The sequence below is a fragment of the Camelus ferus genome, chromosome 17, assembly GCF_009834535.1.
Source record: "Camelus ferus isolate YT-003-E chromosome 17, BCGSAC_Cfer_1.0, whole genome shotgun sequence".
Classification (NCBI taxonomy): Eukaryota; Metazoa; Chordata; class Mammalia; order Artiodactyla; family Camelidae; genus Camelus; species Camelus ferus.
The window spans coordinates 39,599,853-39,623,218 of NC_045712.1; the positions used below are offsets into that span (position 1 = coordinate 39,599,853).

The following is a 23,366-nucleotide window of genomic DNA, read 5'->3' on the forward strand; positions in this document are numbered from 1 at the left end:
GAACATTTATTTAACATAAAGCTATAAATTGCCTAATCCTTTTAACAATTACTTTATGCAATAGCTTCTTTATCTTTTAACAAATGAAAATTAAGACAATGCAAATCAGAGCCAGAAAATTACAGACAGTTGTTACTGACAGCCAAAGGAAAAGAAAAATGTTTTCCTGCATGTCACTTTATTTTCCAGAAATGCCTGATTCTTCTAAAACTTATTAAAATTAAAATAAACTCAGAGCAGAGCAGTTAATAAAACTACACTGCTTACAGTGTGCAGCATTCTCTTTCTAGCTATCAATTTCTCAAGATCATGAGTAAAATTTCTAAAACCTGGACTTCATATGTCTTTTCTTCCTTATTTAGCATTACCTATAAAATGAAAAGACTGTACAGTATGATCTCTAAATCCTTTCCAAGTCTAAGACTTTATAATCCTATAGCTTTTATTGTGGTTACTTCCCAATCTTTGGCCTAAAAAAAATTAATAATAATAAAAAGGACAAAATACTAAATGCTGAGTTAACCTGGTTACTACTTTGGTCCCAGGCCTTTGAATTCCTTCAAAAATATCTCAATGTCAACAAGCCATTACTCCCTCAGTGATTCATGGGAATAGTGCCATATATCACTTCTTTCATGCTTCTTGAGCAGTACTATTCCAAATGCAATTAGTTTTCTTCTATCTAGGCCCTCAAAAGCAAAATCACTGTGACTAACAGAGTAGTAGATATAAGCAGTTACTGCAAAAAAAAAAAAAAAAAAAAAAAAGCTTTATAGAAGAAAAATCTGGTTTTCATCATACACATAATTTTTCCACCCAAATATATGCAAAATTATACTTAATAAAATGGTGAATGCCTTAGGAAGGGGAGATTTTAAATGTTCAAGTAATGAAGACAATAGTTGTTGCACAAAGCACAAGAATTCTTGAGGAACATTTTGCTTAAGTACCCACACTAATAACACCAAATTTACTCCTTAGGAATTACAAAGTAACAGACTTAAAACATAAACTACAAATACAACTTTGCAAGGATATGCTGAAAGTACTTAATAGCCTATAAAACTGGAACTCTAAAGGCAGTTCTCGGCATTTTATGATCCATTCTTACACTAGCCTTCCTTTTTCAGACTGCAGAACTGCTGCTCAAGGTGCCATGGGGAGAGTGCAGGAGGAGGAGCAATGCAGGAGCACCCTGGGAAGCCAGCAGACAGCTCCGTGACCGTCAGCCCTCGGAACCTCAGCTTTCACAGCGATTATCTGTGATCATCTACACAACCTGAAGATGATACATTATGCTTTTTTACTACTTCCAACACCAGAAGGATTTGGGCTTGCAAGACAAAGACAGATTTTCAAAGATTTTTCCTTCATGGGCCACTGTCTCCATTTTACTTATCCTTTTCATAAAAGCAAGGAAACATTTTGTTTAGAAAGGTGAACGTTAGTTTTATTTTATCCTGCAACCCATGAGGAATTGGTACTTTTAGCCCATATGAAAAAAGCACATGCACAAAAACTTCTTTAAAAAAAAAGAGAGATAAGGATTTGTTGGGAGTGCAAAATTTTACTTCCAAGATTGCTTTTAACTGAAAACTCACTTTCAGAAGTAAATTTCAAACTAAAAGCAGAAAATTTTCTTTCAATCACAAGTTCACAGCGATTTTAGTGCCATCTACAGTTAGTTAACTATGAAAACAAGGTTAAAAATTTTAATCCTAATTTGCAGACGTTAAAATTTTCATTTGGCATTCCTTGTCAAAAAATAGCAGTCCAATGTAAAACTAAGCTATGAAGAAAACAGATACAGCTTTAATTTTGTTTGATACTAAATGTTCCTTAAAAAGATTTAAGCAAGTACTAAATAACATAAAAACAAGATACTCTAAATTTTTTAAAGGGAGAATCTCATGTACTAGATTTTAATTAATGTATGTAGGTGCATGGGTTTTATATTTGTAAGTAAGCTGATCAACAGGTAACAATGGGAAGAAGCTGCTGTATCTGATAAATCAAAATTTAAATGTACTGAAAAAAAAAAGAGATCGAAAAGAAACTTTAGAGCCCTCAGATGGTAGCTTCTTGACCAATGAATCATTAGTTTATCATGTTCACAGTTCAGATAAGCTTAAAAATGGAAATGGGAAACCTCAATCAAAGAATAAACAGCTTCTACATTAAATTGCTATAAAAGAAGTTTTTCAAAATATTTCCCAATATTTTATTTTGGCCCTTGAGGAGGTTTAGAAAAATAGTCTAGAAAAGAAGTGTAATAACTAGTACTCTGTGGGATCAAAAAAAGACACAGGAATAATTGTTTAGGTCTTCCTTTTTACCTGCACAACTCCAAGCATTATCATCTTCTATCAGTTTTCCATTTTTAGGACATTCTTAGGAACAGAATGCCCCTTATCTGAACTTTATCAGACCATGTTGGAATCTATTTTCCACACAAACTTAAAATGTGAGATTTATTTTATATGAATAATTTACTCCTTTAAAGACAGGGAAGCGCCATTCATACTCATCCATTTAGAAAGATGACAACATTTTTTTCTGGTACACCATGGATAGAATATTGCTCCATCATACACTGCACAACTGTAGAGATTTACTTCCAATCAACAGCATTAAACTTCAGGCTAGCCAATTATTTTTCATATTTTGTATCATTTTATATTTTTATCATAATAAAATAGGTTTTGGAGTAGTTTTAGTTGAGAATATAACTAAAAGCATGCCAAAGGTCTTTTAGATGAGAAATAAGTCAGGTTTTGGTTGCATATGCATGTACATGTAAAGGTGTCTGCTTTTTAAAAAGCAAATTTAGGATTCTAAAGTTTTCTAAGCAACTTTTGGTGGAAATGACAGCAACATTGGGGGTTAATTCAATTATGCATAGAGATCTCACAAAGTTTACATTTTTTACAATGCTTGCTTAACACCAAATCACTTATCTTTATATAATGTCAGAAGATAACGGCACCTCTCTCAAACTGGCTCAAAGGCAACAGTAAGAGAGAGAGCGACCATACTATGGTTTACTCACACCAGTTGCTTTCCATGTCAAGGGTACATCTAGTCCTAGTCATGAACAATTTTTAAATGTTCATCAACAGTTTCTGTTCCAATCCAGCTTTGGTAAACTGAGCCCCCAAATTTGTTAAGAGTCAAAGCCAATTTCTTTTAAGATGAAAATGTACTTCAAAATAATGTACATCTTCAAGTTACACTTTTTTCAAATTTTTTTTTTTTTCAAATCCAGGATATACTCTTAACACTGAGGTGGTTGTTAGAGCTTACCAGTTACTATAACATAATAAAACCCAACTTGACAGAATTCTAGCATTAAACTTAGTTTAACTATACCATCTTTCTCATGAACAGCGCTTCTCTGTTTAAGAAAAGCTCATCTCTGAATTACGCCTACTCACATGAAAAACTGGGAACCATTGGTATGTTTCCCTCGATTTGCCATTGACAAAAGGAACGCTCTGTCATGTTTGAGAATAAAGTTTTCATCTGTTTGAAGAAAACACAAATTTGTCAGTCTCCAATTATAAGTCACTTTTAAAGTGTAATCTTCACAGTAATAAATAGAAAGCAAAGATTGAAATTCCTCTTCTGGGCAGTACAGATACTTGACTGAATATTTCGAAAAAATTCTTTTAACTATTCAAACAAAAGCATAAAAAGACCAAAAACTACTATTACTACTTAGCCTTGAGGAAAAGAACATATATTTAATACTTTTTACAAACAGCCTTAGAATAGTCACTTTTAGTAGTAATATACTTTGGCTAAATGATATTTAAACTACTAACTTTCAGGAAAAACTAGCAAGGAAATTTTAGAAAAGTCTTTATAGTAAAGCTCATTTTCTCCAGATTCCCAATTATCCTGCATAATGCACTATACATGAGAGTTTAACAATTCTCTTATGTGCTTAATTTCTATGTGCTAATTTATTACACAACTGAATTGATGTTAGACTATGAGAGCAAAAACCAAAATATTACAATAAATTAAGTTGTAGGGACATGCCTAAATTAACTATGTGGAGTTCTTCTAATCAATAGGATCCAAAATTATCTAAGGAAGAAAGTCCTGTAAAAACAAAAACTTAAATGGCAAAATACAGTTTTAAGATATACAAGTATCTGCCAAAGGAGCAACCCCATTAAAGTGGCCTACAGTATTAGTTTCAAATTGCAACATGCTAATAGAATCAGCCAAAGAGCTGTTTCCTGCTAGTTCAAAGGGAAAACTGTGTCATAGAGATCACTTATAGATGGTTTTAATTCCAGCAGACATATCCTGAAAACTAATTTAAATTTCCTTGTAACGTTCATACAAACAAATCTTTCTTTAAAACAAACAGAAACATAGAAAACTTTAAAAAAAAGATTACCTTGGGAACAGGCTTCTGAAAAAGAGTAGTAATCCATTTTCCCCCAAAAGAAATATAAAAGACTATTATAACACTGCAGCTATCATGGCATTAAAACCTAGTAATACTGGATCCCATTATAAATCTCTGCAACTGACTTTTCTAAGGCTTTTTGGGGCAAGTGCAATAGTTAGATTTATGCAAATACTACTGTAGGAATAACACAATCATATAGTTCTAGTATACAAAAGAAAACATACAAACCTTTTAGAAAGGAAGAAATACCAACTTTTATTCAAAGAAATTGCTTGTTTTAGAGAAAAAAAAAAAAAAAAAACACAACTAGATTCTTTTCCCTGATGTGGAACTAAAAACCCATTGGGAAAAGAAAAAAAGATACAGATGCATGTATGAAATAGTATACAGAATTTTTCAAGTCTTCAAGCAATAAAAGAAATCCAGCCACAACCTGACCCAGACTGTCCATAAATTTATTAGAAAGGGTGCAAGGGAACAGAATTGGAGTTTGTGTTACTGAGCTTCGTTCTCTTACCTTTTCATTTTGCAAAAGACCACATTCTCTATAAACAAAAGAATATGTTGACAGTTTTAGGCAGGAAGATAGGAGTTTTCATGTATATAGTTGCCTAACCTCCATGCTGAAAGTCATGTTTAACCAAAGTTAGCCTTAATTATTCTTGTCAATTAAAAGTTATATATTACAATATAATTTATCCCCAAGTTCATGCAAATAAAGTATTTTCATGCAACATTAGTTTCATGCAAAAAGTGAACTATAAGTAAACCTCTTCTCATTAAAAGTACACGATAACTTGCTTTAATATCAGAACTGGAACAAAAGACCGTAAAATATTAAGCCTTACCTTTAAAATATCCACCATAAATTGATTCTCCACCTTTTCCATTACCTGAAAATAATGAGCTACATTAAATAATAATGAAAACTAAAAATATACTAATACACATAAATTATGCCTTATGGTTTCAATCTTCTGAAGGAGTTAACACCTTGTAATTGCTGTAGATGATCAAAATTTTAAGACTACTCCATTAACCTCATCTTTAAAATATAAATCCAATTCTTTTATACTATTTTAAAAATTATCTCCAAAACCCATTTATTTCAAACGGTAATCACACCAACAAAATCCTAAAAGAATAAAAACAATTGAACAGTACTTTGGTATTCACTGTAGGGAATTCACCAAGTAACTGTATTAAAAGTGCATAAAAACAACACAGAATGTCCTAGTATTCTGCTTTTCATACATTCCTGGTCTACAACATTCATTCATCCAACAACTATTCACTGACCACCGAATAGTTAGATCCTACTGTAAGTGACACAATATTTACAATTCAAGGCAATAATGAGATGTTTCAGAAACTGATAGATGGCAGTTATTAAGAGCATAATGTTTAGCTCTACCTTCACTGAAGTCCCCACCCTGAATCATAAAGTTTTTAACCACACGATGGAATGTAGAACCTTTATAACATAACTTCTTTCCAGTTGTTTTCCCAAGGCCTTTCTCTCCTGGAAAAAGAAAAGAAATTAAGTTTAGCAACAAACATATCTTTCCCTGGGAAGGACCATCCAATCAGTCCTTTGTCAAATCCCTCTCTTGTGTTGGGCATCATAAGAGGTACATGAATTAGACAGTGTGACAATTTAACACACACACAAATACATAGTATAAAGCAGTATGTAAAAGTTAAATTTTGTGGTACAGCCTCTACATGCTATAGGAGAAAAGAAAGATTAAAAACTGTTATCACGCCAGTAACAGAAGTTGGTGTAGAGACTGTGTATATATATGTAAGTGTATCAAGTATAGATTTCAAAATTTTAATTTGCTATCTCTAATTTTAAAGTAACATTAAATATGTTTTTCCTCCCCATTTTTTCTATTTTAAAAATATAAATTCATAACAAAAAAACCTCATCATGTTTTGCTTCTTTATCTTCTAATTCTAAATTTCTTATGAAATCTGGAATGCTAAATTTGTTAAAATTATTGAAATCTGTAAAATTCTACCAAAATAAATCAGTTTTGAACATACTATTATTTTATAAACTACAATAGAGAAGATTTCATTACATACAGTGGGGCTGTTTCATTTTTGAGACCATTTCTTTCTCTTTTCCCTTTTAAGAAATGCTTCCCTGACCTCGTATCAGTGAAATTATTTATTTTGCTGAACTCATTTCATTTCACAGCCCATTGCTTTTTAAGGAAAATATCTGTTAAACAAGGTAAAACTGTAAGCCATGAATTCTCATTGGAAATAATTTAATAATTTATTTACCTGAGCATAGGCAAAGGAAGTTTTTGCATGTTTTTGGACATATATCTGAGAAGAGCTGAAACATAATGCGACCAACTGAAATAAAACACATTTTTTAAAAAAAGGTAAGCAAGTTGATTAAATATACCATATTTTATATGAGAGAAATAAAATATATAGAATTAATGAATTGAAAGGTCCATTTTTGTAATTCATTTTAATTTCTGAAAAGATTCAACATTAAAGAATTTAACCAGGCAATACCAACTAACAAGAACTCTACTCTATTTGTTAGTGTCAGAATTCACAGGCAACAGTGAATTTAGTGCAGTCCCCTATCTGAACTATTAATCTTCTTTAAAAATACTCTCGGTAATAGTTGTCTAATTTACGCTTGAACCTCTCCAGTGATGAAAGCACCTCATACCCTAAGACAGTCATTCTGGCCAGTATCGTTGGAAGAAATTTCTGTCCTCTACATTCAGCTTTCTACCTTTATTCAAGAACTGTTTAGAGCCAACTTCCTGAACTGCCACCCACAGCTAAAACTCAAGTTCTATTCCCCGGGAGAGCAGAAAGAGAATGGGTTATGGTTCCTAAAAACAAACGACCCTACAATAAACATGAAATGAGAAGGAGCAAGTCTGCAAATTCAATTTAACTATGCCAATAGAGAAATGTTTTACTAACCATTTGGTCTCAGCACTCCCTTTGAACTCTTAAAAATTAATGAGCTTTTAAAAATGTGGGTTATATCTATGGCTGTTTACCATATTATAAATATAACTCGGAAATTTTCAAAACTCAAGAATTCACAAGCTCATGCTCCATCAGCTGTCAGAGCAATGACATAATTACATATTGCACAATCTCTGCAAAACTCAACTTGTAAATGAGATGCAAAAGGCAAATTATATTATTCTAAAAATAGTTTTGACTTTGCAGACCTCCTGAAAGGGTCTCAATAAAATAAGAAATGGGATTTTGACTTACAATCACTTTTCTGAGTTCCCTTTCCCCTTACTCTACAAAACCTTTTCCATTATAAACATTATGTACACTAAAAGAGACTTAGAGAATAAGCCAAAATTAACTGTGGACCAAGAATAAGTCATTTTCAGTAAATACAAAATGACTTAATTTACTCTGTATCACTAAAATTTTAATTTATTCCTGGCCATGTCAGTCAGTTCCTCTGAGGACAAAACAGCTACTGCACAACAGACATCCTTAAAGGCTAAAAAGTGCAAGAATGGCATCATGTAAGAAGACTTTCCTGTGTCAACAACTGCAGAACAGTGTTGGAGCCAAATTTTAAGGCAATTTCAAAACCTTCTAGCTGATCTTAATATCTAAGAGAATGAAGAAAAAGGTAGGAAAAGAAAGTAAAAAGGAAGACAGCAATGTATCCAAAGTCACTTCAGAATTTTTTAAAATGCATGTATTAATATTTAAATACCACTCTCTTTGCATTTATATGGAAATATTTTACCAGTGTGATAAAAGTATTTGCATCACTCCTCATAAATCCCTAGGAGATGGCTGGTTGTCAAGTTCAAATCATCTAGCTTGCAAACTAGAACATATTTAGATCTTTGGAATCCCTGTAAGATGTTTACCTTTCAGAATAAAAGATATAATCAAAACAAATGAAACTTAGCCTTTTCTTTCAGGACTATGGTAACTTCAACATCAAGGTTTTTTTTCAAAATCTTTAATGCCTTCAAATGAAAACTAGTGAAAGTTTCCAGTGTTTTTAGTTTCTCCTTTCCCTGGAATGTAATTACATTTCCAGGTCTAATATTCAGAGAGGGGTAGCTAACTACAATGATGTTTTAAAAAATGCTCACCTCTAACGTCCTACCCTCTAACCTGATGAAGGAAAAAAATTTCCATTGACCTCTCAGTCTCAAGGGGCAGGGGTTAGAGCAGAGGTTTCGTCTCTTCCACAGCACTGTGTTGTTAAGAGCAAAAGAAAAAAATTGAACAAAACCAAATTGTTTTGGACTTAAAACCATGATGCAAGGTTAAAAACACTGCCAAACCCAGAAAAAATAATTTAAAAATCTGTGGAAAGAACAGATTAGCCCAAGTAGGCTTACAAGGCATGATAAATGCTATTATGGATATTTCAGCTGTTGTCTGAGGCTGCTCTCTTAATTTAAAATGTTTCCATGCAATTTGAAGAGTATAAAAACAAAAGGCAAAGTCAAAGTTTTCTACCAGAAAAAGGAAAAAAACAAAAAGATTATGCTTCCCATAAAGCAGTATGCCAGTAATAATTCCCTCCCATTTTAATAAAAAATACTTAAATTGAACACTAGAGAATACAGGCCAGCAAATATTAACTTGAACTAATAAAGCTGATTAGCAAGATGAACAACAGGTTTTCAGCAAATGTTTTTCAATTGAATTGCATTATTTTATAGAAAACATACTTTTTTTGAAAATCAAAATCAAAACTATTCTGAAGGTAGAGTCTTTAAAGAAAAAAGTCGGTGTGGTTCAGTAGTCTACTTATTTTCAGTGATGGCAGGAATAAACTGTGATTATAAAACATATTGAAAAGAAAAAATGTAAATTATAGTTACATAAGGAAAAGACTGACAGTGAATTTGCAGAAGAGAAGATTCTCTGGCTCCCAAACTGATGAAAAAGAAAAGTGACTGTATCCCATTTCTCAATTGTAAATGCCTGAGGTTTACTGTCTCCTGTATTGAGTTAACAAACTCTGCTGATGCCTGTTTAGAAACTAATGCTGCTTTTGAATGAATGAGTAAGATTTCAGGAGTATTTGTTATTCAACAGTACTTATAATTTAATGGGGTTTAGTTATCTTCTAGAATCCATCATTAGTAGTGTCAATTATCTTTTACATATACTAAGATTCCTTCCAAGGAATTAGCACTTTGCCAATAAATACACAGTTCTATAATGGTAAGACTAAAACCTGAAACTGGTTAGTGTAAACAATAGCATGGTATTTGTAGGGTAGAAAACACATGGCTGAGGACAAGAATGACACAGAGCAGGAACAGCTTCTGAACTTAATCTCAACATATAGATCCTTAAAAGTAACTAATAGGGGAACAATATTGAGATTTATCAGGTAACATCAACACATTTTAAACAGGTAGGAAAAACCAAAACACGCCTGTGTCATGTAGCAATCCTCATTTTGCCACCAGGTGGTAGGAATATAATCAACAAGCATCCAGAGTCTGGATAAAATCAAATGCCACCATTCAGTAATATTATTTCTTGCTCTGAGAAATAGCTATGCTGGAATCGCAGGTGCGATGGTGAAAAGGGAGACATGTATCATGGACACAGGAAAAGTGAGCAATGGCTGGAAAAAATACTGTAGGAGATGATACACTACAGAAGAAAATCACACATACAATTACAAGTAAGTGATGAGAATAAGAGCAAACGCAGGAACAGACCACACTGGGTAGGCAGGGAACAAAATCTAAGAGGAAATTAAGGGATGGGTGCAGCATTTCAGCAAAATCAGGCCATTTACTCAAACATTTACTGAGGTCCTCCCCATGCGTCAAACTGTCCAGCAGAATATAAGACATAGTACCTTTTGGGGAGCTCATATCCTGGCTGGGAATGACAGATACAAATCGCTACACAATGTGATGAGCCATCAGTGGCACAAATAAAGTGCACTTATAGCTAACCTAGGACTGACCTGTGTGTGTGAGGGCAGGAGAGAGGGACCATGGCTATATTATACACCACTCTACTACCACTGATTTGTACAGTGCCTGGTACAGAATAAGTACTCAATATATATTTGAAAAATAATAAACATGAAACAAAATTATTAAAAAATAGAGATTAACAAAAATATATGAAGGAATACCTAGATATGAATCAAAAGAATTTATTACATACCAAGAAAAGTTATCACTTTTCCAGTTCCACCAGGACAACATCAAGACATAGCTTCATAAAAGCTACTTATTTCAGAGATATAAAGGAGAAGAATCTTTCCAGCATCTAGATAACAGGTCATGTCCCCCACAAGAAAAAGAAATTAGGCTGGCTTCACACACCTTACACTAGTAGCTAGGGACAATAGGACACTGGCTACCACCTTAAAGGGATTAAGATGCTATGAACAAAGGAAATACAATAATTAGATTTTATCTTGAAAAATCTATTTGAAATAAGACCCTGAGATATGACTCAAAATATTAATGAGAAAGAGCAAGTAGGAAAAGAGTGGCACTGAGTACTGAATTCATTACAATACAGAATTAAACCTAAAAAACTATGGTAATTACAGTTATAAAATAAAGTATAAATGTTACAGCTAGTGGAAAAAAGTATATACTGGTAAAATTTTTTTTTTGCTATTTTTAGGTACCTTCTAAGTATGCCCCCCCCTTTTTTCCTGAATGGGTAAAATCAAACTGTGGAAAAAATTAAATGAGAAGTGTTATTCCCACCTCTGTCAACAGGTAGTCATTTTTATTAATTTCATGTGTATTTTTTCAGTTTCTTTTCATACACACGAGCAAATATTGATATATTCTTATTTTTCTTTTTTAAAAAAAGTAGTATAGCTCTAAGAGAATAGATCTTAAAAGTTCTCATCACAAGAAGAAAAAATTTGTGACTGTGTGGTGAGGGATGTTAACAAGATTTACTGTGGTGATCATTTTGCAATGTATACATATATCAAATCATTAAGCTATACATCTGAAATTAATATATGTCAATAACATTCCAATTAAAATTTTTTTAAAAAATGAGCAATTCTTTGGTTAAAAAAAAGGTGACATATTATGCTCACTATACTATACCTTGTTCTGCTCACTTCATGAATATACCACGAAGTGCTTTTCAGGCCTGCAATGTAAAACTAATTTGAACTGTAGGGAAGCCATGGGAAATCACACAGTATCAATAAAGGCCAACAAGAGGCGGCTGTATTGCTGAGAGAAAGCATAATTCCTGTATTTCATAGGAACACGTAGATGCTGCTGAGGTTAAATTAAAGAGGAAATATGGGTTCAGGCATACTTAAAACATGTAATCACGTTTGGAACTAAAAATACATTAAACGTCTTTCAAGCTACTGGGGTGGAGCAACCCGAAGTAAAAAGATATAAAACAAAGGAAAGGAAACAGCAAGAAAACATAAACAAGGTAGAGAATAAGGTAAGAGAAGACCAAAATAGCTCTATAAATATTTAGGCACAGAAAGCTTTTTTTAGACATGTCAACCAACACCCAGCTAAAGGTAGCCTGCAGACAGCAGAAACAAAAACTCCAAAGAAAATTTATTTACTGGCTCATGTAGTTAGTTGACAAGGATATTGGTGCAGATCAAAGAATCAAAGAACCACAGGAACCAGGATGTCGGGGAAAGAGGCCAGATCACAGAGCTGCCAGGTCTCATAAGGGAAAAAGTGCTGACTACCACTTCTTTGTCCCAATCAATGTACTAGAATATCTATTATGTTAAAGGTAGAAAAGGAGAAACATCTTTGTACATTTTACTTGGAGTTGTGAGGCAGAGAAAGGAAAGAAAAGGAAGGTGGTAAGAAGTGAACTTTTTCCTCTCAAAGTCTCCATAAAAATCCGTATGAATTTGCCTTCATGACCTTCCAACTAGGCCTGTTGTTAGTGGGATTCTCCAGGCCCAATTTCTAAAAACACAAGTAGAAAAAATGAGAGTGAGGAAGAACCCTCTTGCTTACAGAAATGAAAACTAGCCTTTTTCCTAAAATTGAACACAAAGGCTTAATGTACAAAGCTGTCTCATAATACTTTCATATGAAGCCCCTTAGTGAACTCAGTGCTCCAGCTCATGTTCATGCACATGCAATAATTAAAGCAACTTAAACAAAACATGTCAGACAATGTGCTAGGTTCTTTACAAATACAGGGAGCTCTGCAATAACGTCACAGGACGGAAAGAAACACTGCATTATTAAAAAAATCATATATAAAGACAACTGTTTCCATGGGAAAATAAGAGTTAGGAGACAAGGGAATCTCAGGTTGCAGTAAAAATTTTTTTTCTTTAGGAGTATCAATAATAAAGGCATGTTTTTAGTTATAGGAGTATGTTATAAAACCTAAACTTCACTGAGGAACACCTTGCTCTGGCCTCCTTTCGCAGCACTGCTGTTAGCATAATCCTTCTTGCGGTCTTTCAAATTACTGTCAGGACAGACAAGAGTAACTCAGAATAGCAGTGCTGCTCACTGCCCTCCGCTCCCACACCACTCGCTTCCCCACTGTTATCTTAATTGTGTCATAACACAAACAGCAGTCTGCTAAATTAAAACTGTGCTCCTTCATTCATCCTTCCATTAGAATAAATTCATTTTGCAATAACACAATCTGAAAGACAGGTGGTTGTATTATTTTTTTTAACTTTTATTGTGGTGTAATTCCTGTACAGTAAACTACACATATTTCAGACATACAATGTAATGAATTCTGATATTGTATACACCTATGAAAAAGGTGGCTGTATTATTTAATTCCTCTTTCCAAGAACCTTTTTACACAGGCACTATTGCACTGGTCCTATTACTGTATGAGTACACAAAAAGGGGAGAAATCATTTGAAATAGTGCAGACCATTGCCTCCAGTCACTCTATTCATGAGCTTATGACCCAGGGTGAGATGGGAGATGCAATTCTCCTGTTCCCTCAGTACAAATAAGATCTCACATGCCTCGCACTGTCTCAAAGCATAAGCTATCTTGAGTGTGAGTCTAAAGTTTAAAGGGTATTTTTGCATACAAGCAAGCTTTGTCGTACTATCTTTAGAACCACAGTAAGACAAAACAGTACAGCATTTCTCTCTACAAGGAGGTCAAGTGGCTTACCCAAGCTCATCAGTAGTACAGAAACATTTGTCTGCCTCTTTACTTTTTAAAGCGTATTTCTTGGTTTCAGTTCCAAGCACTTTACAATGTTTACTAAGAACATATTTCTAATTTACTTTCTTCGATCCATGTGAACCTTGAGCAGTAAAGTTAAAATACCAATTTCAATGATATCCCCATTTTATCTATTTTGATAAACTGCCAGAATTTTATGATATTGGTCAGAAGCCCACAAAAAGAAAAAATTCTATTCAAGTATCCTTTTAAAGAAACACCCTGGTCATTATTTTGGAAAACCAACTATAAGCCTCTGACAAACACAAAGTGAGTAATGTTGTCTTTTAAAAAGGAGGGAAGAGGGCCGTATTTCTCTACCAATGTCATAAAATACACACACACAAAGCTATAAAAATGGAGGATTAAGAGGCATGACAGCTGAATGTAATATCTGATGCTAGACTTGATCTTGTATTGGAGGGGAGAGAATGCTACAACTGACTTTTTAGATCAACTGACAAAATCGAATACGAGAGGTAACAGATTAAAGTACTGTATCGAGAAAGTGCCAAGATGGTGGAGCAGAAGGATGCAGAACTGAACTCACCTTTTCCCAAGAATACATCAAAAACTACATGTACATATGGAACAATTCGCACAGAATATCTACTGAACTTTGGCAGAGTATCTCTTACATCAGAAATACAAGGAGAATCCCCATAAAACCAGACAAACAAGTTTCTACTATATAGCACAGGGAACTATATTCAATACCTTGTAGTAACCTGTAATGAAAAATGTATGTATATGTATGACTAAAACATTAGCTGTACACCAAAAAATTTAAAAAATTAAAAAAAATAAAGTACTGTGTCAATGTAAATTTATGAAGCTGGTAACTGCACTGTGGTTATGCAGAATATCCCTATTCTTAACAAATACACACTGAAGTATTTAGGAGTAAAGAGCCATGATGTAGGTAACTTACTTTCAAATAGTTCAGATAAGATTGTGTGCAGAGAGAGATAAGAAGAGAGATTAATAAAGCAAATGGTATAAAATGTAAATAGGTGAATCAGGGTAAAGAATAGGTGGGCATTCTTTTTACCGCGTTATTTTTCAATTTCTTATAAACATGAAGTTATATCCAAACAAAAAATTTAAAACCTCTACAGATAAAGCCCAATGCTTGAGTACTGTGAAACCATGTGCCTACAACTGGAGCTCTCAAACTGTTTGGACTCACAGTCTATAATAATCACTGAGGATCCTAAAGACCTTTTACTGTGGGTTATTTTTAATAATTTACATTTTCAAATATGAACAAAAAATGTAATGAGATTGAGTCATTGTTTCACATTTTTGCAAATCTCATTACTGTCTGGCATAACAGAAGACAGTTACATTTTCCTATCTGCTCTTCATTTGATCTGTTGTAATAGGAGTGAAAAAATGGGAGGTTGACTCCTCCTGGCCTCATGAAAGCATCTCGCAATTTAAAAACAGAAGGGCTACACCGTTATACTATTATAACATAGTATATTACAACTATAATTTACTTCAGAATACCTTATATAGACATTCCGATACAAAGGAATCATATGAGTTTAAAACCATACCTTAGGAGAAACATCCTCCAGGGGTGATAAGTCAAAGACCATCCTCCAAGGGTGCTTTTCTAATAGTGCTTTTGCTATCTTTATCTCTAATCCACCAGACGCTTTGTAATTAGCAAGATGAATGTTAGAAATGGGTTTTTAATGGTAAATTAGTGATGTTCAGAACATATAGACTGAATAAAAACATTTGGAGATACCCCATACCCTTGCATTAACAGGACATATAAATCTGGAGAGTCACCCTTTGGAGTGACTGGGCTGGGTCCACCAAAAAAGGTCCTGGGTCTAGCCAGGATTTGGGAGGATTCTGGTGCACAGTACTAAAAGATTTGCACGACCATTTTCAAGACCAGAAATCCTTCATACAGAGTGCTTAGAGCATTGAAAAGGACAGTCCTGGGACTTCATCAGACTTACAGAATTGGCTGAGTGACTTCTGTGTGTACATACTTGCTTGGTAACATCTGCATGTGGCAAATGTGACTTGCTGTCACTGTACCCTGGTAGCAAGATTATGACAAAGGCAATCTATAGCCATCACCTAACTTATCTGTGACTCTCAGCTATGAGCCAAAAAGAACCTAATGGCCATTCTTGATAAACTGGCTTAAATCAGTTTGCAATAGACATCTAAAACCTGGTCCCCTGGGCTCCAATACTCCACTTCTTGATACAAGATGTGAATAAGGCAAGTATAAGGCAAGTTCCTGAGGCACCAAAGAAGGAAAAACAAGATTCCTATTTCATGTCTGCCCTAGGTCTTCAGTTTAACCAACCACTAACAACCCTAGAGAGAACTAACATTTAACAGTGAAGGGTGGGCCTGCCTGTCAGAAAAATGAAGTTGTCAATAAGGATTTCATATCTATACTTCCAAACTGAGTATCATATTTCACAGAAAAAGCTAATGTTTTCAGAAAACATGAATTTACTTGTGAAGATGATGAAAAAATACTGGCTAATTTCTACCAGTTAACATCTTTAAAAATTTATAAGGAATTCTAGGTTCAGTCAAGATGGAGTAAATATATTCCACCCTACCTTTCTTACTGAATGCAACTGAAAAACCCTGGACAGAAAGCATGGAACAATTATCTAAGGTCTGAAAAAATAAATGGTAGCAGGCAGTTTGGGGAAGGACGTCAGAATACAAAAGCCTCCTAAACTGGCAACGAATTTTGCTTTTGTTATTCCTCTCATATCTCTCAACCTGGAATCAAAAGTAATCTGAAACCCGAAACTGCACACTGGGTACAGAGAGAAACATTCTTTAAAAAGCCCTCTATTTCTAGAAAGGGGGCCCCTACAGATCAGAGTGAATGGGGATAACTTCATTTTTTTTGGTCTGTTTTTTTCCCATTCTCTCTTGTCCCAGCTCCTAGACAATTCCGCATGGCGGCAGCAGTGAGAGCAGTGGTGACCAGGGAAGCACTTAAAACTCCAAGGGAGGGGAACCCTTCTCTAACTAGAGGAACTGTGGTCCCAAGAGCTTAGGAAGAATCCCTGTTGCATTTTTCTTTCCCCTCTTGCCACTTACCTCAGAGACAGATCGAGTCATGGGAAGTTCATGGTAGAACAGGGAAATTAAAACCCTGACTTTCCAGCCAGATGACCAAAAAAGGGAGTCCCTAAGGGCCAGAATACATTGGGGAGATCTCAAAGGAGAGAGAGCTCAAGAAAACCATCCTATTAAGTTGTACATGAATTCCTGGGCTTATTCATGAACTATGCACGTGTGGACCTCACCCTAAACAGCAGAAGGTGGGTGAGAACTTGTAGGCTGAGCCTCACTGAGTTACTGCCTGCTATAACAACATCATCATCAACAAAAGTCAACATTCTCCCCAGGATTTAAACTAGACCCAGGGTGACATAACATAATATACAAAATGTCCAGGATACAATTCAACATTTATTGACATTTAAAGAACCAAGAAAATCTCTTATCTCACACGGGAAAAGAGGATTACCAAAGGCAGCAACCCCATTACGATATAGATGTTGGAATTCTCAGACAGACTTTAAAGCAACCATTACCATCATACTCTATTAGGTAAGGGCAAAAACTCTTAAAGTGAATGGAAAAATAGAAAGTCTCCAGCAAAACCAAAAGGACATTTTTAAATGAAAAAATACAACAACCAAAACTAAAAATTCACTAGTTGTGCTCAACAGAAGGATATAGATGACAGAGGAGAAAGTTAATGAACTTGAAGACCAGCTAATAGAAATTACTCAATCTGAAAACCAGAGAGAAAAAAGATGGGGGGAAAAAAATGAACAGAGCCTCAGGGACCTGTGTAGTAATACCAAAAGATCTGGTATTGGTTTCAACAAAGTCCCAGAAAGAAAGGAAATAGATTGTTGGATAGAAAACACATTGGAAGAAATAACAGCTAGAAACACCCTAAATTTGGCAGAAGACAGACACAAATTCAAGAAGACCAGCAAATCCCAAAGAGAATAAACACACAGAAATTCACATCACAATCAAACAGCTGAAATCTAAAGAAAAAATTAAAATCCTTAAAGTAGCCAGACAAGAACAACACATTTACATTTGGGGAAAACAATTCCAATGACTATAGGTTTCTTATCAGAAACACTATAGACCAGAAGGCAGTGGAACATTTTTCAAGTACTAAGAGAATACAACTATCAATGCAGAAGTCTGTATCTAGTGAAAATATCTTCCAAGAATAAAGGCAAGATAAAATTCGCAGTTGAAGGAAAACAAAGAGAATCTGCTGCCAGAAGACCTGCTCCAAAGAAATGCTTATAACAAATTCCTCAGGTGGAAAGAAAATGCTACCAGAGGAAACCTGGAACTTCAAAAATGAACAAACAGTAACAGAAAGGGTAAAGATAAGAGTGTTTTTTTTCTCCTCTTAAGCTCTTTAAAATATGTGTGACATCTGAAAGCAAGTTTTCAGTGTTTGTAGATGTAATACATATGACAAGTACAACATAAATTAAGAGGTAAAGGATGTTATATGTGGATGGTTTTAACAGTGCACTTGAATTGGTAAAATATTAATTCTAAGTATATTGTGAAAAGCCAGTAATTGTAATCTCTAGAGTAACCACTAAAAAAACTATATGGAGATAGATCAAAAATTCAATAGAAAAAAAAATTCAGTAGAAAAAATTTAAAAGAATACTGAAAAAAGTTCAGATAATTCAAAAGGCAAGAAAAGAGAACAGAATAAAAAGAGGAAGCAAAAACAATTATTAAAGAGACAAACATTACAATTATATTAAACATAAATAGTATAAATATACCAATTAAAAGAGATTGTGAGAATGGATAAAAAACCAAGACCTACCGATTTGCTATCTCCAAGAAACTCACTTTAAATATAACAAAATAAGTAGGTTAAAAGTAAAAGGAAAGAAAATGACATACCATGTAAATACTAACAAAAATAAAGTTGGAGTATCACATTAGACAAAGCAGACTTTGGAACAAGGAAAACTGTCAGAAATAAAAAAGGTCACTACAAAATGATAAGTGAATTAACTGATTAAGAAGACGTAACAATCCTAAATGTGGATGCATTTACCTAACAAAAGAGCCTCGAAGTAAATGAAGCAAAAACTAATAAAACTGAAAGGAGAAACAAACCCACGATTATAACTGGAGCATTCAGTACTTCTCTCTCTTTAATCAATAAAACAAGCAGTCAGAAAATCAGCCAGGATATAGAACTGAACACTATTAGCCAACTGGATCTAACCGACATTTACAAAACACTCCACACAAAAACAGCAGAATGTACATTCTTTTCAAAGTGTATATGGGAAATTCACTAAAATAGAACATATTAAACCTTAATAAACTTTAAAAAGCTAAGATCATACAAAGTAAATATGTTCTCTGCCATAATGGAATTAAAATAGAAATCATTAATAAAAAGACAACTGCAAAACATGTACGTACTCAGAAAGCAAAAGACTTCTAAATGGTTCATGAATCAAAGACTAAGCTGCAAAGGAAATTAGAAAATATTTTGAACTGAAAGAGAATGAGCACAACATCAAAATTTGTGGGGTCCTTCACAGAGGTAAATTTATAGCATTAAATGCTAATATTAGACAAGAGAGGTCACAAGTCAACAATTCAAGTTTCTGCTTTAAGAAACTAGAAAAAGAGGAGCAAAATAAAGCCAAAGGAAGGAAAAAAAAGAAATAAAGAGGAGAAATCAATGAAGTTGAAAATAGAAAATAATAAAAAAAAACAATAAAACAAAAATCTGGTTCTTTGCATTGACAGTAAAATTGATAAATCTCTAACCAAACTGGTCAAGGAAATAAGACAACAGGCACAAATTACCAATATGAGGAATGAAGGAGGAGACATCGCTATCAATCCCACTAAGTTAATAAATTAACACTAATACTAAGATACTAAGTTAAGGGGCTATGTTGAACTACTCTACGGACATAAACTAAATAAAACGGACCAATTACAAACTACTAAAACTCACTCAAAGAGAAATAACATGAATGGTTCTGTAACTATATTCATATAATTTAAAGACATTTCTTCTTTTAATATATACTTGCATTAATTTGGTAGCTTTACAATTCAAAAGTCTAACTTGTTTGCTACAAAATATACAAACTCCACTGATAATGAAAAAGAATACATATGCTGTATTCAACTCAATTTTTATCAGTACTTCTTGATGTCTCATTAATGTGGACAGTATGGCCACTCTGAAAGGATTTTTGCTTATCAAAGTGAATCAGACATATTACTTTACACTTCTATCAAGTGAATTATTAACTATACAAGAAGTCAAGAGTATTACTTGAATAAGAACTCAATGACATATGTCCTAAAGGTTAAATCCTATGAAACAGGACACATCAATTCAAACAATTCAAGCAGTCCTTAAAAGTTGTGTAAAAATCAAGTATCTACTTCTTAGATAATATACTGAAAAGTGCTAGAGAAGTATTATATACGAGACTGATTACGAAATTGCCAACTATCAACTGGTTCAACCTAGAACAATGTAAGCATCCCTTGCTTTCTACATGATTCAGTGTTCTCAAGAGTGCTAGTCACTTTTACCAGAATGGTACTGTAATTAATTACCCTGGATGTTGGGGACTTAAGTTCATTCAACATTTACCAAATATATTCTGGAGATATTTTACAACAAAAGTAATTTGCAAAGCTGGGGGGAAAGTACAAGGGAAAAAGTACTTTATATGGCTACAAAACCTTTGCTTTACCTTTACTTTCCAGTAAAGGTAATTTTTAATTCTTAAAAAAAAAATAATAAGCCCTGTTATTCAAAAACATGTATTCACGATAAGGATTAAGATCCATCAAGTCTCAAAATATAAAAAACAGAGAATGCAACAAAATTTCTAAGATCACATCACTCCTTTGTTCAAAACTCTTCCATATCTTATCTCACTGAGTCAAAGATCTTTCTATGGCCTTTATCCATTTCCTGCTACTCTTACCTCCTTTACTCCAGCCACCCTTGGCTTCTTGCTGTTCCTCAAACATGCAGGTACACCCCCTCATCAGGGCCTTTATATTAACTGTTCTCTTTACAAGAAATGCTCTTGTCAAAGATATCCACACTGCTCACCAGCTTATTTCCCTCCGGTCTGCTTAAATGTCATCTCAAAATGGTCTTTTCTGGCCAACCTATTAAAATAGTAACCCTACTACAAAGACACTGTACTTTTTTTTCTGGCTTATTGTCTGCCTTCCCCTGATAGAATGTAAACTAAAAGTAAAGGAGGCCTTAGTTTTATTCATTGCTGTATCCTCAGAGTCTAGAACAGCAGCAGGTAGAATCTGCCCAACAAGATCGTACACAACGACTGTACATATCCCTCCAATTAAAACTTCCATCACACATACTTAAAAAAAAAAAAGCCAAGAAAACAGTTCAGAACCCTGCAAGCTCTGCTACTTAGAATGAAACAACTTCTTAGAAGAAAATACTTTATTTTCTACAAAATATACTAACGAATGGCTGGATTCCCTAAAGGCAAAACGTTAACGCTAAGCCCACACTTGCTGCAAGTCTGTTAGTACAGAATGCTTTGGTTTATCACACAAGACTTGCACTAAGTCATTTTCCCACGAACCAAGAAATCCTGGCTAAAGATACTTAGGGGAAAATGAAAGCAGAGTTAACCTATTAATGATAAACAACGATTAGGAAATATAGAATAGAGGAGTCCAAAGCTCAAAGTACACAGTGAGATACCAGAAATCGGAATTCAGAGTGTTTGCCCACTAGAGACACAGAGAGAAAAAGTCCAAAAAGGATCGCACCCGTTCTCTTGGCGCTAAGTATGGCATGAACTCTCGGTCCAGGAGTGCAGAGGGGCATGGAATTTGGGAGGGCGAGGCCTGGACTCCGATTAGGGTGGGAGTGGGGTACGCGGGCCACCCCTCTCTCCATAGATTTTCGCTCAGGAGAAAAGGGAGCGCTGACTGCGCCTACCAGCTCCCAAAAAGGCTTCAGGGAGGGATGATGAGGGTAAACCCCTCCCCTTCCCCAAGGTAAGCCCAGGCCCCGCAGGACTCCCCGGTCTCCCGGCTCACCCGGCTCCCGGTTGATCTCGATGTCGAAGTGGCACTGCGGCCGGTCCTGCGCCCCCATCGCGACCGAGGTGGCGGCAAGAGCTGGGAGAGATGGGGAGGAAACCGGTCAGGGAGGGAGATAAGGCGGGGGCTGGGGCGGAGCCCGCGCCTCTGTCGCCTCCCGCCGGCCTGTCGCGACAGCGCCAAAGGCCGGGACGGGGCGCCCCCTCACCCAAGGCCTCCCGGTTCCCATGGAGCGCGCACACACATGCAGGCGAGCTCTTCACCTGGCTGGCCTCCAGCCTGAGCAGCTCCTCGCGAGCAGAGGAGAGAGCGCTGCCACCACGGCCGGAGCCCAACGCTACTAACGGACCACCACCCCCGCCCCCAGGCCCGGCCCCCTAGTGCCACGCTAAACCCCGCGAGAGTCGAGACAAATACCGCGAGAGCACGGTCTCGAAGGATGTGGTTAACCGAAGGGGTGTGCGTACGTGGGCGTGCCTGGGAGCTGGAAGAGCCTCCAGACCCGCCGATCCTATACCTGAGCGAGTCCTTTTTCTGCCCTGCCCTTTCCCCCCTTTACGTTAGAATCAGTCCCCCAATCTGAGAGCACTGGACGCGCCTGCGCCCTTTACTTCCGGTCTTCCTTGTGAAGTGCCGTCTACACGTTTACGGATATCGCGAGGCTTCCCTGCTACAGCTGCGAAACAGTTGTTAGAAGGCAGTCGTTGAAGTTTAGTAAACTGACAGACCTTTGGCTTTTCTCTTTCTCGAGGTGTAGTTATGACACTGTCCTCCTGTTAGACCGTTTGTCTCACTTCAAAGACCTTTTAGGCTGAGGTGTGCGTTCGTTCCCACGATGCTTTGGCGCCAACATCACTGGTGTAGTTGTGTTCAAGGCCATTCTACCTCTTCTGTGAAGAGTCAGGTGAAGACCTTCGCCCTTTTTTAAAATCGAGTTCTTCGCCTTATTTATTATAGAATGCAAGAGTTCTGGGTACTAACATGTTGTCAGATGATATCTGTACGCTCTGAATACAAATCTTTTGTTAGATTTATAGAATTGCGAATATTTTCTCCCAGTCTGAGCCTTTTCATTGTTTCAACAGTGGTTTGTGCAAAGCAGGCTTTAATTTTTGGTGGTCATTTGATCAGTTTTTTTCTTTTATGGTTTGTGCTTTTAAGTGTGAGAAATCTTTGCCTACCCCAAGCTCATGAAGATTTTCTCGTATGTTTTATAAGTTTTGTAGTCTTACCTTTTTAAGTCTATGATTTGTAAGAATTTTTCAGTATGTTGTCAGAAGTTGAGGTTTATTTATTTATTTTTCCTGTAGGTAGTTCTTCCACCACTTGTTGAAAAGACTGTTTTATCCATTGAATTACCTTGGCTTGTGGCCAAATGTGTGCAGGTTCTATTTCTGGACTCTGATTTGTTACATTTATGCATCCTGAGGCTGGGGACACACTTGAGTTTTTATTGTTTTCAGGTTTTTTTTAATTGTAAAATATACTTTACATAGAATTTTTGCTTAACTATTTTTAAGTGTACAGTTCAGAGGCATTAAGTACATTCACATTATTGTGCAAACATCACCACCATCTTATCCACTGAAACATTTTTCATC

General features: G+C 35.4%; 1 protein-coding gene across 7 annotated transcripts in view; it reads right to left on the minus strand.

Annotated features, from left to right (window-relative positions):
• The window catches only part of NKTR (natural killer cell triggering receptor), a 46,809-nt gene extending 24,475 nt beyond the window's left edge, over nucleotides 1-22,334 (minus strand). For 3 of the 7 annotated variants that reach the window (XR_004312320.1, XM_032459090.1, XM_014556399.2), the window contains exons 1-6: nucleotides 22,029-22,159; nucleotides 21,763-21,843; nucleotides 6,722-6,796; nucleotides 5,841-5,948; nucleotides 5,275-5,319; nucleotides 3,435-3,522 (exon numbers count right to left, since the gene is read on the minus strand). Coding sequence is in view for 5 of the 7 variants with exons in the window: in XM_032459090.1 (XP_032314981.1) it covers nucleotides 3,435-3,522; nucleotides 5,275-5,319; nucleotides 5,841-5,948; nucleotides 6,722-6,796; nucleotides 21,763-21,820 (374 nt within the window). In the remaining 2 variants the exon portion in view is untranslated. Of the gene's footprint in view, nucleotides 1-3,434; nucleotides 4,394-4,943; nucleotides 4,972-5,274; nucleotides 5,320-5,840; nucleotides 5,949-6,721; nucleotides 6,797-21,762; nucleotides 21,844-22,028; nucleotides 22,160-22,182 lie in introns of those variants that run through there. The other 4 variants (XM_014556396.2, XM_014556400.2, XM_032459093.1 and 1 more) reach the window with 4 other exon arrangements.
• Nucleotides 22,335-23,366: the final 1,032 nt, after the last annotated feature.